Genomic DNA, 18,322 nt, shown 5'->3' with positions numbered 1-18,322 from the left:
ACCGTGAATAATCTCGAGAAGTTAAGGAGAATGGGGTACACGTAAAGTAAAAATAAATGTAGAAACGAGGTAGCATATTTCAAGTCGTCTAAAAGTTGCCATCAGTGCCCAAGGCTGAAATCCCAATGAAATTCGTAGCGTCGAGTGCAGAAGCATAGCCCCGTTGTAGTAAGGTTGACTTCGACCCATGAAAACCTGCTGCCCTACGTCAAGAGACCCAGTTTACCAGATGTAGTTTTATACGAAAAGCGTGCACGCCGTAACATGTTGGAAGCCGGAGGTATGAATGTCGACTTTAGATGTAATGAGTGTGTTATGAGCTTGCCTGGCAAGCAGTGAGATGGGTTTTGAAGTGTGGTATTCCACAATGTAGGGGGGCTTATAGATCATCTTAATTTGTGAGCAACTAATTCATCAACCTTGAGGCTGCGATTCTTAGGCATGTAGCATTGTGGGTTGGCAAAGGGCTGAAGTTTATTAAGATAAGGTACTTACTTGAGCACTAGTAGGTTGTCGTAGTGAGCAGTGAGAAGACTATGAATACTTTTTCTTGGGCAGCTGATACAGCTCCGGCTTCTTATGCGTGAATCTGCTTGTTCTACATCGCCTTTTAAGCTCTTCCGCCATCTCTTACTCTGCTATGAGCTTACTAAAGAGCTAAACCTCCAAAATGTAGAAGAATGGTCAAGTATTCCCTTTCTGAGTGCTTCTAGTAATATCAGTAGAAGAAGGAGCTTGTCTTGGGTTTGAATAAGACCGAGTGGTCGGGTTCAGCGAGGCGGGAATAAATATCATAAGTCAGAGAACCTTTGAAGACAAAACCAGTGCGAGAAAAGAGCAAAGAAAGTTAGGGATGCCTGTAAAGCATGACAATGCAGAAAATTCCTTCAATTTCAGCCGTAGAGTTTCTCTCATTGTCTACCATCTTCCAGATTCTGTCTTTGATTTTGAAATCTCGGCGTCAAATATTTGCCTCAACCAACGATACTCTAAGAGCAGGCAGAGACACAAGAGTTTGCATTCCAGCTCCACGTTGTTGCTATTGACCTGCTAAATCTTCCACACTACAATCAGAGGAAACCAGACAACCCTCTCAGAAAGACTCATCGTCCATCTCAGCATAAGGCCACAAGCAGTTACGCAACGCTAGCAAAGGGAATCTCATCTCTCTTTCGCTTATACTAAGTACTAGTAAAGAAGCCTTAAAGGCAACATCTTTCTTATGAAGGGAATATACATTTGAACAACCTTAGATTATCCGGCCCATTCCATTTAAATATTTCTATCAACAGTAATCGAGGTCATGAGAACCGGCATAGTCTATAGAATTCACATCCTTCATCATTTTCTACGTAGACTTTTCTAACAATAAACAGAACAGACTAACAGAAATCACATTTTCGCTTACAAAATTTCCCACCTTTTAGCACCTCCAGCCATCACTTATCCAACACCCTGAAAGTAACTCAGTCCGTAAGGAATACACTGCAAGCCCTCGAAGCCTCAATCCATCTCCCGCCGCCCTCTCTTCCATGTTGCTCGTCGCGGGTTTGGAAGCATAACATTGCAGTAGCACAAGTATTCTAGGACAGAGGCGTACATCATCTTTTCTTTTCTTCTTGAGTACCAATCTCGGACCGAAGCTCAATGCCTTTCAACTCTTTCCAGTACTGAGCAATGGTGTTGATTGAGGGCCACACGGCCCCTTCAGTAGCCTCTTTGCTAGATCTGTCCAAGGCTGCTTCCAGCGTTGAGAGATGGTATCGAATGCCTTCAAGGTTTATCAAAATCGCTTGGTACACATCCGCTGCAGGCATCTGGTTTATGAGTAGTGATTTGCGCTGAAATTCACCACAGTAGACGCCATACCAGTTTAATAGATACTGGCATTGAAGGTCAAGGCTTGCCGAGGTCAAGAGCCGAAATCCTACGGTTTGTTGACCGCAAAGCTGATTGATTACACCTTGTGATTTATTTTTCAGTTCTTCCAGGTGTTGAAAAACTGATTGATCGGGGTCGGTATGCTGGGGAGAGTTGTTACCGATGGGTGCGGAGAGAGAGCTGGGGTTGCTTAGATGGCGTGGGGGACCAAACAAGGACATTTTGAATATGAATAAGAATACACGCAGAGACTTGATGAGATGAATAGCTAGTGCCGTACTGCATTGATCAAGGGAGGATAAATCAAATACTGTCTTTGAGGGCTCCCTTTATCTATTTATGAGAAAGAACAAAAATGTATATGAGGGAACAAGAGCAGGTCGAAATTGGTATAGCCAGCCATTGCCAGCATTTACAAGTATTTTTAGTGGATGCAGAGTACCTTACCATGGGATATGATGAATCGTTTGACGAGGATCTGGTTGTCGTTATTCCGCTGAAGTAGTGTGGTAAGAAGGAGGAAAAGGGAAAAGCCAACCTTGGCGTGAGGGGAATCGACGTCTACCGAGGGAAAAAAAAGAAAAGAAAGAAAACGTTGCATACATGGATTTGGAACTTGGTAAGGTAGTTTTCTCACCACACCAAAGTCGCAAACTGCATATCATGTAGCCGGTACGGCCGTACCCGTCTCCCGTCATTTCTTGCCGCCTTTGATCTGTGATTCAAGTACGAGATAACATAGTATACTTTTCCAGGTGACTGAGTTGTCTCTGCAGCCTGCCGCATCTTGCAGCGGTGAGAATTTTTAACCGAATCGAATCGAAAGATGTTCGTTTGTAATGTGTCTGTTGTCTTCCCGTAATAGCAATACGCCCGGAACTAGTGAAGTTGATTGTCAAGCTGTCTGCTCGCTCTCTAGGGATCTAATCACACCGATTCAGAGTATTTCACCCTTTTGCTCTGATCGTCCAAGTCCAGCCTGGTGACCATGGTCACTGTTCCAACGGCCAGCGGCCCGGCCATCTCTGCTGTTCCGGCAAGGCCATGTGCCGTGTCCCACTCCCCAGTCGGCAATATTTAGTCCAGTTTAGCGAAAAGCCAGGCGGACTTTTTGTGACTGAGGCGCAACGCACCAAGATAATCATTTATGCTGAGTTTCAATCATCCTGAAGTTGGAAAATTACGTACTTAGACATGGAGTATCAATTGTTGTATAAGTAGTAGACACTGAAAGGTAGTCGGTGGATTCCGTGTTGTGCGCCGAACCGAACGCGGGACCACTAATTCCCAAGGGAGTGACCCTCTATAATTTGGGGGTCTTATAGGGGCTCCATTTATTTATTTGCACATCCGCCAGTGTTCCACCTGTTAGCGCGGAAAGGTTCCACTGTTATCCAGAAGAGGCAGAATACCGCGGGGTAGTAACAGTGGAACGAACTACTGCCATGCTAACATTTGTAATTATGGCGGAGGTGTACAAAGCTTATCCGGACTGACTTACATAAAAATACCTTTACTCATAAAAAAAAAAAAAAAACCCTGCAGGACTATGAAGCGTCAAAATCGTGAAGAAATGTGAGAAACTTAGCCCTGCAGATGAGGTGATGAAATAGTCAAATAATGAGTGATGGCGATGCGAGACTTGCGTGCATATATTGTGGTGGCAGAAGAGTGTTTGGTGTGGTAGACCTGGGGCCGGGACTCGGATCGAGACAAATGTACCCGTAGCCAGGTCCTTCGAGCCGGCGACCCACTTACTGCATGCCCCCACAATGGACATATTAACCGGCGGTTTATTTATTAAGAAGGTATAAGCTCCATACGTGCACTTGGTGGGAAGTTTTGGATGTGTTCCCTGCTTTTGCCAGCTTAATCCCAAGTACCTTTACGGAGTACATCTGAGTGATGGTGATCAAGCGGTAGGCCTAGAGCAACACCATCTATTAATAAGCATATCTTGCCTTTGAGAGTATAGATGGGAACATTTTTCTAGATAATTGAGGCATTTCACTACATTTATACATGACATGTGAGACCCTGGAGGAGGTGTTCTGTACGTTCTGGCTGCTGGAATCTTAAGGAGAGTGTGTTTAGCTAAGGAGGGGTTGGCTTCTGGCTCCCAATAGGTTCACGGGTACCCGTGCGTGTAAAATTTCACGGGTACCCGTGGAAATGACTAAGCAACTCTGATATGGGGCTCATGAGCCAATGAGAGGCACGGCCTGCATCAAACTTATCCGGAAAGTTTACGACTTTACTACGATGCACTCTTCGGGCTTACTACCAGCGTATAACGCCTCCTGCTCTGCCTTATCTTGCTCGACTCGTTTCCAGACTTCGCTCATACCTCTCTCACTGTTTTTAAAGGGGTTTTGTCCATCTTCCGCAATAATCAGCTCATCGACCCGTTTGTGTTCAGCCCTATCCCAGTCCAGATAAGCCATCATCTCCTCCTTCGTCCAATCCCTTGACCCGTGTAAGGTAGTGCAGCGTCCTTTCATCTGCTTATAGTCAAGACACCACTCATAACACTTTTTGTCATAACGTAGCGGAAGTCCCATTGCCCTTCGATACTCCTGGTTTGTTTTGACACTCCCACGAGGTTGAGCACCGTACCAGGCGCTTCTTGCTGCATAGTACCGTCCGTATATCGCCTGAGGTGAATCGTATCCTGGCAGCGAAGGTGAATGCGAATGCGCAAATAGTGATAATACCCGAGGTGGTGATATACTGGTCTCTACTACTATAGCAATAGTCGGTTGAACCAACTCTGGTACGTCCTGCACGGCGTTTGAAGGAGGTTCTTATGTATCTGTCGTCGTCCTGGTAAATATCGCAGTTGATACTGTAGCTGGATCTGGAGTAGGTGTCGGTTTAGGTAATAAATGCGTATATCGCAGAGGGCACGCCTTTGAAGTCATAGTATGGCCAACTGTATGACACCTACTGCATTTGCTTGGGGCCCGTGAAGCAACTTCAACAACTTCGAACCCGCTAGGCTCTCGTCTAGTGCTTGATTTGGGAATACTGGGATTCTCTAATTGCAACCTGGGCTCTATGCGCTGGCGAGGCTCCAGCAATAGCTGCGGCGCTCCATCACGCCTCAAATACCAATATGCATAGAAGTGCTCACGTAGAAGAACAAGATTCTGTTCTTGTAAAGTCTTCAATTTGTGTAAGCATGGGAGACCATATACTCGAGAAAACGTCCCCGTACAGGCTGTGGAAGGATTTGTGTCTTTCTTCGTAAGCAGCTTCCGTTGCTCTTCTACTTTGCGCAAGGCTTCATGCGATACCTAGCCAAGCACTACGCCGTATATTAACCCTGAAAGCTTAACTAGTATCCGTATTTGCTGTTTAACTTGATTTGACTTTAGATCCGATAGCTGATTTAGTAAAGCATGCTTCATTGCTTGCTAAGCTTCAAAAAGGTCTAATGTGGATCGTTTCAAGTGCGATTTAAGTAGTGTATGAATACCCTCAACTCGCGAAGTAGCTACATTGCCAAAATAGGTATGCTGATCGACCTAGGCTTTCACTAGCTTCTCCTTGTATGGTTTCAACCAAACGGACGTAACATAGCCGACTTCTTCGAGATGGTCTAGAAGATAGCGTTCCTCAAACTGGGAAACGCGCTCCTCAAAAACCACCTTAGATAGCGAGCTGATGATCGAATGCTAGGAGTTATAGAATTCTTCCTAGCTCTGAGTTGAAGGTTTGAGCGCTGCAGGATTGTTGACTGTCTTTGGCTTAGTAGAGTCAAAAGCTGGATTACAATGTTGAAGAACGGCCTTGTTCGCATGCTAGAGGCAAAGCAAAGATGCAGAAGAGGGGAAGATGGTTGTAATAGCGTTAATGCATGCTAAGTAGCGATCTGTGAGGATAACCGCAGGTAGGCTAGCGTTGCACTGACTATACAAGGATTTGACCCGCTCCAAAGCCTAGGTATAGTCATCTTCTGCCTTGCCGCTAAGAAATGCAAACGCAATACAGAACGACCGTTAGCAAGCATCGACGCTAACTATATCAAGAAGTGGCATACTATACTTATTAGTCTTATAGGTATAGTCTAGTAACATGATGTCTGGGTAGGCTTGGAGAAGGGCTAAGGAATCTGGATGAGCGAACAAGACAGCCGTAACTCGGCCATCTGGTGCAAACTGCATGCGACTCCAGAAGCCTTCCTCATCAAGTTGATTAGCAAGTGCATAGATCGAGGTCTGCCCTTCACGAACATCTCGTTTAGCAGCTGCAATATGATTATAGATATCCTGCTGGGTCGCTATAGAGTCTGTCGTTTGTCGTATGTATGTTCTGATGTCCCTGGGTGCGACGCCAGCGTTTGAAAGACCGGCCACCTTGGCTTGATCCTCCTCAGATAGCTTGCGATGCGTTGGGTGAGCAGACGGATGTTGGCTTGGGGGATGATTATGAGAAGAAAAACGCTTATCGGGCCGGTGTCTCAAGCTCCATGTGCTCTTATCCAAAGATTCCTTAGCAAGGACGGAAAATTGATAACCAGTCCCCCTACTAGTAGTTTGCCTTTGCCGCGCTATTGATGTGCTTGGCGGATGACACGACCTATCGCATGAATATGTAATCGTCCGTCGTCCGCTTTTCTCCTTTGTTGATCTCCCGGTAGTGAATGCGTATCCCTTTGTCGCCGCCTAGTTGTTGATTGACATAAAAAGCTTATCGCGAGATTTATGATCGCTTTCAGGGGGGAGACTGTCGTCTGGGAATGTGAGTATTGAGTCTTTGAGAGCTATTTCCATTTTTAAGAATATATGACTGAAGTGCTGGATGCAAATAACGCGTGAAAGGTGTATGACACAAGACGCGTTCATTGACGTGGGCAGGTTGCTTAGTCATTTCCACGGGTACCCGTGAAATTTTACACGCACGGGTACCCGTGAACCTATTGGGAGCCATGTTTAACCAACACATTACATAATCTTCCTTATCGACTTATCTACAAAGTCATACAGTAGTCAGCTTCAATCAACGAACCGTCACGTGCCGACGCGTGTGGCTGACGCGTTTGTGGCTGCCATCTCATTCATCAATCAATTAACCCAACCGCGCCTTCCGTGTAGTTGTCGCCTTCGCGATGCAACAGCGTTGAGTTGAGCCTTCCTTTCTTTTTTTTCTTTCTCTCTACCTTTTGCAATCATCATTTTCATCTTCTCCCCTGCAAAAGAACTTCAGATGTTGTCCTTTTTCTTCCACATTCATCACCCACCAGCCAAAGTCTGATAAATGTTTTGTCATACCCCAGTCAAACTTCCTCAATGGCTCGACTGACCCCAGAGCCCCGAGGGCGGCCATTGCAACCACAACGACCCAGAATTACAGCGTCAGCTTCACCGCCAAGAACAATCTCCGACCTCGACAGTACGCTCAAATCAATCAATGCACTTGCGCATGACACGACAGATGCTACCATCGTCCGTCTGTGGCGTCGCCTCCGTCAGGCTTTCGATGCCGCCGAACCCGCCATCGAAGGATCCTTTGCATCGTGGGCATTGCAGAACGTTGATCGCCAGATCCTCTGCCTGGCGACAGACAAAGAGTTCTGTGACTATCTTCATCCTGCCGACGGAAAGGGGGCCGCAAGCGGCAACCGTGGCAATCGTCTCAATGCCGTGGCTCCCAAGTTTGGTGCTTCTCCCGGTCTTTTCTGCTTCCTTTTCGGCACTGAAGTATTTCCTGGATGCCGCCCAGCCCTTGATGCCCTCAATCGTCTTCACTCATCCACTCCCCAATGCGACATCATCTCCCTTTTTCGCGTCTTCTACCGACAGCCTACCTCCAAAAGGCTTAACAAGTCGGTGACGAAAACTATCAGCCCCAAGGATAGATTGAAAACCGCGATCCAGTCTTGTGGGTGACATCCCGCATCTCCCACCTTTGTGCCTCTTTCTTACCTTTAGTCTCCTTCTGCAGTTGATGCGGACGCATGGGAAACACCTTTGTCCAAAAAGTCTCGGGTTGAACGCTCTCAAGTCGAACAGGCTTCCGCGGGGACTTCTGGGACAGCTCGATCAACACCAGAACCTCCCAAAGAAGCCGACTATGACTCGGACCATTCTTCAGAGTCAGTTGAAGACAGCTTCGTACCGAATGAGGATCCGCCAGATTCACAACTCCTCCCCGCAACTGACCAGCCTGCCCTCAAGCCCAGCTCTTCTGACGGTGCTTGTTCTTCCGTTTCCAGCCAAGTTGCCCGTAGCATCGAAATAGCCAGAGACGGATACGACAAAAATGACAGCAGTCTGTTCTCTGTCGAGGCCAACAGCGACTCAGTCCCCTTGGCTTCCAATTCGGCCGAGAACACTGAGCATGTGACTGAGCATTTGGGTTTCAACAGCGACGATGACGACGAAGGCGACGAATACGTCGGCGGTGAAGCCGAATCTGGGGATTTCGACCCGCAAATTGGGCTCTCTACCATTGTCGAAGTTACCGAAAGACTGTCTCAGCCTGCAACTCCTGAGCTTGGTAGAAGAGCCCCTACGCAGGAACCGGAAGCCCTGTTTCTCACTCCGCTATTCGAAATGAATGATCTCCCTGGAAGACAGGCCATGAGACCAGACCCGCAGCTACCAAAGTCACCGGAATCCGCCATGGATAAATCCTTTGAGTACATAACTCGGCCAGCTACCCGGGAGCAATACAAACGCCCCCCGCCCTCCACGGATTTACAGAATGCTCAAAAATATCGCCGCCTCGACACCGTTGAATCAGAAAAACCTCAAAGCCTTGCCAGCCCGACTACGACTATTGGCAATGGCGCAGAGAATGATTGTCTTGCCGAGAAGATGATATCTGATAGCCCACAAGACTTGCGTGAACCGATCTGCAGTCGGGCCACGAAAGCGCAGAGGTCAAGTCTTGAACAGTTAGTCTTTAGCGCTGCCACCTTGGCGTCGCGGGCATGGTTGAATGACATTGTCATGAACACGATGCTATGCCGTCTGGCAAGCTCCAAGATTGCAATCCTCGACTCTTTTGCACTTGTAAACCAGTCCAAAGGCGTCCCCAGGGTCTCTGAGCGAAAGAAGCAGTTTGTTCGCCGTTCCGTCGAGGGGAGGGAATTGATCATGTTTCCAGTCCACGAGAACAACAATCACTGGGTCTTGTATACATTCAGGTCAGATGAAAGTACAGTGTATCGATACGACAGTCTCGGGCCGCCGGCGTCGACAACACCCAGGCAATCACAAAACCAGTTATTCCACCAAGTCATCGACTTTTTGCATGGTACCTTCTGCTGGCCGAAAGACAAGCCTCTCTCAACGCGCTGCGTTTACGATGTAAGTGTGCTACCGGAGCTAGAGGCTGGCTCGTTCACCGTAACTGATCATGCTGCATGTAGTGTGCCAAACAGGATAACACATGGGATTGCGGAGTCTATGTGCTGTGGTACGCCAGCAAGCTTGCTGCTCGCTTGCCGGTCAATGAGCCAGCAGTCATCAACCGTCTTTGTTTGCGACACAGCTTGTTCACATCTTCGGCAGCGTCAATCGCCCCCGACGCCATCCACCAAGACTGGCTTTCAATGTTCGAGAATCCCACCTGCCTCGATTTGCGCGCCAAGTGGTTATTACGATACCGCACTCGATGCTATCACCTGGCCCAGTACACCCTGGCCACGCCGAGTCATTTCCCGCAAGAAAACAGCAAGGCTTTACTGGCCAGCGACACTCGCCACACCCAAGCGGGCATACTTGCAGCAATCGTTTCGAGCCTCCACATCGCGCACGAGACATGTTTACGCGTCGCCATCGAGGCCGAGAGCATGTACCGAAAAGACATGGAGGCGCGGGAAAAGGAGTTCTCTGTCTATCTCGATGCAGTTCGACTCATCTCCCGATCTGCAGTGCCGCCGCTTCAGCCCACGCCCACCAAGTCGGACAGTGTACTTTTCTCTCTGCTTGCATCTACAGCGGCCGCCGTGGACGCTCGTATCGAGGAAAGGCAGCTTACTTTGGGTGCTTCGGGAGGAGAGGATCGGTGCCAAAGCGAATTTGTTTCAAGCAAGTACCGCATGTGTGTAGTGCACATTCTGCTTGCTCGTTTCGCAGCCAGCAAGTTTGCAAACCATTTTTGATGCATAAACTACACGGGGGTGTGGTTTTTCTTTTCTTGTTCTGCTTTGAATTTTTCATTTCGACATTATTAGTAATGATGACACGGCGACACGGAAACGACCAAGCATGTATTTTAGTTAAATGTTTATATATCCAGCTCGAGGAGCTCTACAATTGCCAGACCGGTGTTGCTACATGGATTGACACTGAGGAATTTTAAAGTAAATAAATAAGTAAATGTGAAATGTGTTCAGTCTTGCTGTTGACAAAGTTAGCTGACCCACGCAGAATTATTTTGAAATGGTCATGATTGCGTTGGAGTCAAAGGGCCATTTTGGATAATTCTAGTCCAGATGTCCAGCTCATTGGACAGTTGTTGACAAAAGTGTCCAGAACATTGGTCACTTTTTAAGAGAATTGTCCAAAGCACAGACCATGCTCTGTGGCGTTCCTCTGCTGAGCCGCAATTGCCAGACCGTAATTGTGGGTCACACTTTTGCGCAACGCAAAGCCGACGGAGGAGGTGCATCCTAAGCAGCGAAGCCATAACATCATGAACGTATAAATAGACCTAACAATGGAGAGAGCAATTATTTCTGCTGAGTATCTCCAGCAGCTGAGACCGTTTTCTATGAAGGCTTAGGACGCTCTGCTTTCATAGAAATTACTGGAGGTGCGTGCTGAGCTATATGAGCTGAGCTGTTGTACCCATTTCGATGGGAGGAAAAAAAAAAGGATCAAAGTTAGAATTAAGAAAAGAAGGTCTCTGCGATGAAGGCTTGTAAAATATGTCCTAGAAGTCCAGTCAAGGGACGAGTAAATTACTTTAATTACGGAGGTTGAAGCCGACCCCCACGAAGCTTGGACCTTAGTTCAGAGAACTACCAGTCGCTAGCTTAAAGAGAAGCCGTCTAAGGAGAGTCAAATCAAGGGAGAACTCGATGTTCGCGTCGATATTGGGGTTAACCCATCGCATGTCCATGTCGACGTGGATAACTTCATAGCTAAACTTAATCCCGATCTAGTCGAGGTACACCGACTGAAAGAAACGCTAACTGCTCACAGGGTAGAGTGCACCAAAAGAATAGAGGAAAAAAAGGTTCATCACCCTTCTCATAAAGAATATTAAATTACACCGCGAGTCCTTGATGCTTAACACCCATGAGAAGGAGTGAGCCGTTCGGCGAAAGGCATTAAGAACGTTCAAACATAGTGCCTTCATGAACCTGAGCAGTAACTTCTTGGTTAGGTCGGTTCAGAACCTTATACAGAGAGTGGGCAAATACATGCAGGTAAAATCGAAATGGATAAGTTCTAGAAACCAGCTAGAGACTTCGATCAATCGGGAGAAAGTGTATCAATGGGAGGCTTGCGGCTTTGAAGAAGGAAGTCGTGATACTCATCACTAACATCTATGAATTGTTGGCTGTAATATGTGGATTCGACATGTCAGTTCTTGTCCATGATTTTTTCTAAGTGCTGTGCGAATAAGACCACCTGACTGTGTATGCTACATGACAGGAGGTGTCGCTTGGCTGCTATAATTGGTAGACCGTCTTCTCTGATGACACTCCACAATCGCTAAAACAACTGAATAACTGCAGCTGCATTACAACCGCAATATCAACAGCCTGGATGAGTCATATCAAGTTCAAGTTGTTAATACTTTGATTGCAGACGTAAGAAGAAAGCTGTCTATTCTCTCCATGATCCGCTCAAGAGACCTTGCACCCACACATTAGCGGGGATACACCCCCTCATCTGAACGTGCTTGGCCTATTCCAAACCTGTCGATAGGTAACACTAACATATAGTCGTAAAGTCTACGCGAATCAATATAAGACAGCTCCCTGAGGATTTACAAGCTACCCTCGGCATCGTACAAGTATTCCCAAGCCACCTCCGTCTACGCGGCTGGGCCGGCTGAATCCATCACCTCCAATCTGGTTGGTGACCAAGTCCAATTTTCACCTTGTAACCGGGCCTCTCATATTTCTGTACCAAGTCGTACAGAACGCGGAGTCCGAGACGTTCACCTTCTGGAAGACCGGGTGGCCTGGAGCCGCAACGATGGCCCACTGGCAGAACTGCGGCGGGTGAGGAGTGTCAGTCCAGGCGAAGCCGTCGTGCTGGTCGAGCTTTGTAACAACTATGAGCCGAATCTAGCTGCGGAAATGGTATGGCACCCATTCATCAACCAGCCTCAGGGCGATAGTGTCGGTATCAGTATATAACGTCGCACACCCACTTCTCGCACACCCCCACATTTCGCACACCCATAAATCGCTCATGTAGAATTTTACCCTCTTCAACATTCTTTAATATCTTCACCACTTTTACAGCGATTATTATAATTCTTTGAATAGTTACTCTTATACGCTTAATGGGCCAGTATACGGAAACAGAAGTCAATCAAGCTCTCAATGCAGTTGCAAGTGGGCAGAGTGTCCGAAAGGCAGCTCATGATGCTGGAATTCCACCATCAACCCTCCAGTCTCGATTAAAGGGTTCACAGGCAAGAAATGTAGCTTTCTCTAGCTTCCAGAAGCTATCTCCAGCACAGGAAAGTCACTTAGCTGAATGGGTGCGTATCCAGGCGGCGTTAGGGCTGCCGCCAACACATCAACAACTCAAGGAATTTGCCCAGCGAATCCTAGACATCAGAGGCACTACCCAGCCACTTGGGAGAAACTGGATTCAGTTCTTTATTAAGAGAAATCCATCAATCAAGGTTCATAGAGCTAGAGCCATCGATTCTAAGCGTGTCAATGGGGCCTCAACTAATGTAATCAGGCAATGGTTTCAACAACTCGCCCTTCCAGAGATCAAGGCGATCAAACCACATCATCGCTATAACATGGATGAAACTGGTATCCTAGAAGGCAGAGGATCAAATGGCTTAGTACTGGGATCATCAGAAAGCTCATCAATGCGAAAAAAACAGCCTGGGTCTCGGGCTTGGACAACTATGCTTGAGTGTGTCTCTGCAACTGGTCAGGCGCTTCCTCCACTTGTTATTTATCGAGGGAAATCGGTTCAACAACAATGGTTTCCTCTTGATATCCATAAACGTGATATTTACAGTGGTTGGAAGTTCACAGCAACTGAGAATGGCTGGACTTCAGACTCTACAGCTGTGGAATGGCTTGAGAACATCTTTATCCCTCTGACTAAGCCTGATCATCCCTCTGAGCAGAGACTATTGATCCTAGACGGTCATGGCAGTCATGAAACAACAGAATTTATGTATCTCTGTTATAAACACAAGATATATCTCCTTTTCCTACCGCCACATACATCCCACGTTCTCCAACCTCTAGACCAAGCAGTCTTTGGGCCTCTCAAGGCGACCTATCGAAAAGAGCTTGGATACCTCATTCAACACAACGATTCTACAGTTGTAGGCAAACGGAACTTTCTTACCTGCTATGGAAAAGCACGCCAGATGGCATTTTCAAGCAAGAATATCAGAAGCGGCTGGAAAGCAACAGGACTATGGCCCATTTCGATAGCTCGACCGCTCATGAGCCCTCTACTGCTTGAGAATGCTTCCAAGCCCTCAAAGCCAGGCTATTCTACGCCTATGAGGGCCTCTGATGGTGGAAAAGACGAAAACTGGGCATCTGCTACATCCATAGTAGCCTGGTCAACGCCCAAGAAGACAGTTGATCTATATGATCAACTTAGCTTATTCAGCAAGTTGGATAAAGATCAGCAAACGCAGCGACTGTTGTTTCGGAAGGTTCAAAAGGGATTTGATGAAAAGGACTATCAATTGGCTACAGCAGAGAAGAAGATTGCAATGTTGGAAGCAGAAGTTGAGGCTGGAATGGTACGGAAGCGGCGTAAGGTCCAAATGAGCTCAAATTCGAAGTTTGCCAACATTGAGGCAATTCACAAAGCCCAAATTGAGGCTGGCGAAATTGAGGATAGCTCAGATGAATCTAGCGAGCCTGAATTACCTATTAAAACTGGCGATAGTATCACAGTTGCAGGAGACGAATCAGACTTATAGTTATGAAGTTGATGAATACCTCATGATGACCCAATTTATGGGTGTGCGAAATGTGGGGGTGTGCGAGAAGTGGGTGTGCGACGTTACGCAACTTTCGACGCCGAGCAAATAGTCACAAGGTAAATCAGACTTCATGATGACGTTGGGAAGAGAATCATACGTTATAAAGATCCTCGAATTGTGGCCGAAGTCTCGGTAGATGCAACCTTCGCTATCGGTTTGACCTACAGACGTGCTCTGAGACTGCGAATAAGTCGGAACCTCCTGAATTTCCATACAAAATACTCACTTTATGCAAGGTAGTTGGTATTAGAGCTAAATAAGTCCGAGTCTCTCCCAGTATAACAGATTTGCAATTAGTTTGGGATCCCACTGAGATGAGCTGCTAACTTTTAACTTCATCGTTATTACCCTCGACCCCAGGCAAGCGGAAGAAGCACTGAGAAGTAGCGAAGAGCATACGATGCGCCAATACAACACGTTGAGCATTTGTAATTCAACTCACGAGAACAATCTCTCGTCCCAACAACACACAGACAGAACGAAACATAAGATTTATTGAAGGCGAGGCACCCATCGCGTCCCTACATATTTGGAAGCGACACAAAGGCGCAGCGCGGTCGACGAACCTGTAACAGACCTCAATGTAAAGCCCTTGTATTCTGCAGATTCTGTCGAGCAGGTCAACTGGAAGAGGGAGGGTTTCAAGGAGCAGTACAACCCTAGTATATGCCGTTTTGAAGAGTTGAAGGACATCAAGCCTCATTCAACAGGCCTTGTCTGCACCAAGTGAGGGTTCCGGCGCCGACTCGGGTTTTGCCTTTATCAGCATGACCGCAGTACCGCCAGTAGCCAAGACCCTCATATAGAGGGAATACGTGCACCATCGCTTTTCGGATGAATGAGGTCCTCTTCCGAAAGCATATCAGCTGGTGGATAATCGTCGGCAAGAGCTGTATTCTGGAGTTTTGCAATGAGTGTGTTCGCATTCCGAACAAATGCGGATCTGTGAATGAGAATGGCCCCCTCTTGCGGTAGCCTGCAAACATCCAGCCATGTATCAGTGATGCAGTTGCTGGATTATCCGTCCGCAAGGACATGGCTTTTCACTACACCCTCGTTGAAATGTCTCTCTAAAATGGCATATCTATCTGTTAGACAGCGAATAAATCAGCTTTAATGAGTAAGAACATTGAAGTCACTATAGACTACATCCTGAAGTATACTAGCCAAGTATACTCTATGAAGGTACGAAAAGCCACAAGTCTTTTCATGTTATCAAGTATTTTTTATCATCTATTCACTACCACTCATCTGCTCCTCTATGTTTGCCATTGTCTTTACTATCTGCTCTTGACAAGTTATCCCTTTAAGAATACCTAGGAAAATAAGCTACCATTCCTCCTTCGTGGTTTAAACAGGCCATCCATCAAGATCTCAGGTCGTTAAACTTAGGACGTTGGCTAATCACCCTGTGGCCCTGGTGTGTATGACTGCTCCAAAGACTCTGTTCCACCTGCACGAGCATCCCTCGAGTTTTAACCCAGAGTCAATCCATGTCAGCACCAACGCTTCTCAAGATGGCATCATCGATGAGATGGCTACTATAATTACTTGCAACCTTATAGGAATCACCAGCAAAGATATAAAAGGTCACAGGTGCTTTCAAAAGAATGGTGAGGGGCTTGAGGCGATGAGGTAGTCTAACTTCAATACTCAATGTTCCTCAGAATTCCGAGACTCACATTCCAAGAAACATGTAAATCTGAGATTGTCTCAAGCGGATCGACAAGAAACCTACAGCATGGAGTAACGGCACTCTTTACTCTAATCATTTCGCTGAGGGTTATCAGTCACCCTGTCCTGTCATTGAGCAGTCGCAAAAACATCATTAGATTGGCTTTTCTTCGCCTTTTACTCTGATTCGCCAAAATTTTGATAGAAAAGTAAAAGATCAATAGCCCGGACGTCACGACTAAGGACCCTCCCTTCAACAGTATGTTCGTAACATTCAACCTCTGTCTCAGGCTCCACCATAATAAGGGAAGGAGGTTTAATTGAGACAGGGAATAGGACAAGGAGTCGCAGAGGGACTCGATACCGATAACGATATGGAGACGCATCATTAACTTTCACAACAGTCAAACCCACCCGCCAATAACCCTGTCGCTGCCGCTTCCTACATCGCTTGCAAGACTGGACATCTTATATCACCTCCTCGCAGCCTGACTCGTTGATCCAGTCCCAAGAGGAAGTCATCGCCGTTCCTCTTTCCAGCACGAAAACGACGTCCTATCATCGCGACACTCGACTCCGACCTCAACCGCGACATTAGCGGTGATGAAGACCCCAGAAATCCTCTACCGAGCCACCGGAAAAATGTCATCATCGTTTCAAAAGAAGAGGAAGAAGAACCCGACGAGATATTCAATGATAGTGTTGATGTTTATTGCGATTATCATCACTGGTCTGTCTTTGATATAAAAAACAGCAACAACAGACACACGCTTCCCGCCTCCTTTCGTGTGCCCACGACCTTGATGTCTGACCAAGCCCCCTATCAAGAGCGCGTTGAAGCCTCGCAGAAGCTCAAGAGCCATTTCGTTCAACAACATACCTGCTGCTTCATCATATCTCTACAGTACACTAAAGTCTTGAAGGGAAACGAATCAATTTCCGCCGAGTTTGTCTTTAGATCTGCTGCGATATCGGAGACGGAAAGTAAGCGCACCCACAGCCAATTAAGTGCAAATATACTCGGTCTACGCTTTGTGAGAGAGCCAGAACTAAAGGCGGATGACAACGTGGGGCGAGTTTCTGTGCAGCTAGCAGATCTTTTTGTAGAGCAATGAAGCTGATCGGTAAGGGAGACGAAGTTGTTCCTAGTGCCACCCTCGACCAAGTCAACCCCTCTATCGTCGAGTAGACAATACTCGAAGCAAAAACTTCGCTACAGCGACATTGATAATCGTTCATCCGCAGTCGTTTTGACTCACGAGCTCGACGCGTTGCCGACCATCACCAAACAAACCGTGAGCTCTGTCTCGCGCTGCTTCTCAGAGGCCCATTGGAACGAGCGGAATCATTCGTACATGCTCAAAAGGGCCATTGAGCCGGAATCGGATGGTCTTAACAACGCCGAATTCCTTTTACGATGCTTTATCACCGACCGAATTACCGTCTTAAGCGTTATCGCCACGAACATCATCCTAAGCTGTATTATCGCTCACGTCAACGGTGCAAGCCCGTATGGCCGACTACTACATCACTATATCCGGAACTGAGGTAGAGGCCGAGTCGGATATGTAATTCAAAGGCTAAACGAAAGACGCCGACGCTAAATCAATGTTGCTATTCTCCTCGGCGGCCCCTCCTCGCAACATTGTTATACCGATATCAGGTGCTGCGAGTAGTAAGATAGGCAAGCAAGAGTCGACAGCTCACCAAGTTCTGCAGCCCATCAACAATACCGAGTATTGCCAGGTCTGTCTAAACTCATTGCTGTCAGCATCGAGGCCAAAGCACTAGAAGAGTCTAAGAGCAAGGCCATGTCCCAGTTGTGTGCCTGTACTTTGGCACACTTGGTTTGGCTGCATCTGCTTTTGAGATCCGACGCCTCAATTGACTTATTTCTCTCACTGACCTATGTCATTGGTTCGGATTGGCACGTCTGTGCGACGGTTGAGAGAAAGGAACACATAGTAAGAGGCCTTCTTTTATATAGAGATTCCCACATCCGTAAACGCCCGTTTTCCTTCATCTTTTTGCTAATTTTATCTCGCGGGGCTTGGCTGAAGTATGCCACGTTGGATATAATTCGAAATTCTCGGATATTACCAGGTACTCAAGATGCTTCGCTGTTTGCGGACTAAGTGCGACGAGGCCTTCACACTGGTTCTTGATACGTCTGCAAGAAGGATGCCATACTTGATACAACCACCAATGATTCCGCTTAGCCCAGTCATACCCCCTCATTGATGACGAGCAAACAAAACACTGTGAGCATATGCTGTTGGGTCGCGCGGCGCGGCGCCAGCTCTAGATCTGCTTTGAGTGATGTGAGGGCTAGCTTGTGAAGGGAGCTTTTCCGTCTCTGAGTCTGTATTGCGATGAGCATACCCAACTATTCCCGATATGCGGCATCCTCGGGAAGGGGTAATGCCAGTGAACTGGTCGCATCGATGCAATACTGAAAGCCTGGTGATATTGAGCAGGATTTGATCCGGTGCCCAGCCCGACATCCAGATATCTCAGAAACAAGAAGGTGATCAATTCCCAAACAGATTGGGATGTAGAAGAGACAAACTTCCACCAGAGAAAATGCAATCTATGG

The 18,322-nt window shown here is 47.0% G+C and overlaps 3 protein-coding genes across 3 annotated transcripts; all 3 read left to right on the top strand.

The window, feature by feature from the left end:
• Window positions 1-4,143: 4,143 nt before the first annotated feature.
• CTRU02_215788 (uncharacterized protein) lies at window positions 4,144-4,320 on the top strand (the record flags this gene model as incomplete). Its single annotated transcript, XM_070206569.1, has 1 exon — window positions 4,144-4,320. The coding sequence occupies one exon, from the start codon at window positions 4,144-4,146 to the stop codon at window positions 4,318-4,320; it is 177 nt and encodes a 58-aa protein (XP_070059736.1).
• A 2,852-nt stretch (window positions 4,321-7,172) lies between these two features.
• CTRU02_215787 (Ulp1 protease family protein) lies at window positions 7,173-9,994 on the top strand (the record flags this gene model as incomplete). The annotated part of the gene is made up of 3 exons (XM_036733325.1): window positions 7,173-7,764; window positions 7,828-9,197; window positions 9,260-9,994. The coding sequence occupies 3 exons, from the start codon at window positions 7,173-7,175 to the stop codon at window positions 9,992-9,994; spliced, it is 2,697 nt and encodes an 898-aa protein (XP_036574956.1).
• Window positions 9,995-12,831: 2,837 nt separating this feature from the next.
• On the top strand, window positions 12,832-13,989 carry CTRU02_215786 (transposase; the record flags this gene model as incomplete). Its single annotated transcript, XM_036733326.2, has 1 exon — window positions 12,832-13,989. One exon carries the CDS (start codon window positions 12,832-12,834, stop codon window positions 13,987-13,989), a length of 1,158 nt encoding a protein of 385 aa, XP_036574957.2.
• Between the last annotated feature and the right edge of the window lie 4,333 nt (window positions 13,990-18,322).

This window comes from Colletotrichum truncatum (assembly GCF_014235925.2).
Source record: "Colletotrichum truncatum strain CMES1059 chromosome Unknown Contig_0020, whole genome shotgun sequence".
NCBI classification, from domain to species: domain Eukaryota; kingdom Fungi; phylum Ascomycota; class Sordariomycetes; order Glomerellales; family Glomerellaceae; genus Colletotrichum; species Colletotrichum truncatum.
The sequence above is the reverse complement of the archived record's forward strand: the minus strand, read 5'-3'. Positions and strand labels throughout refer to the sequence as shown.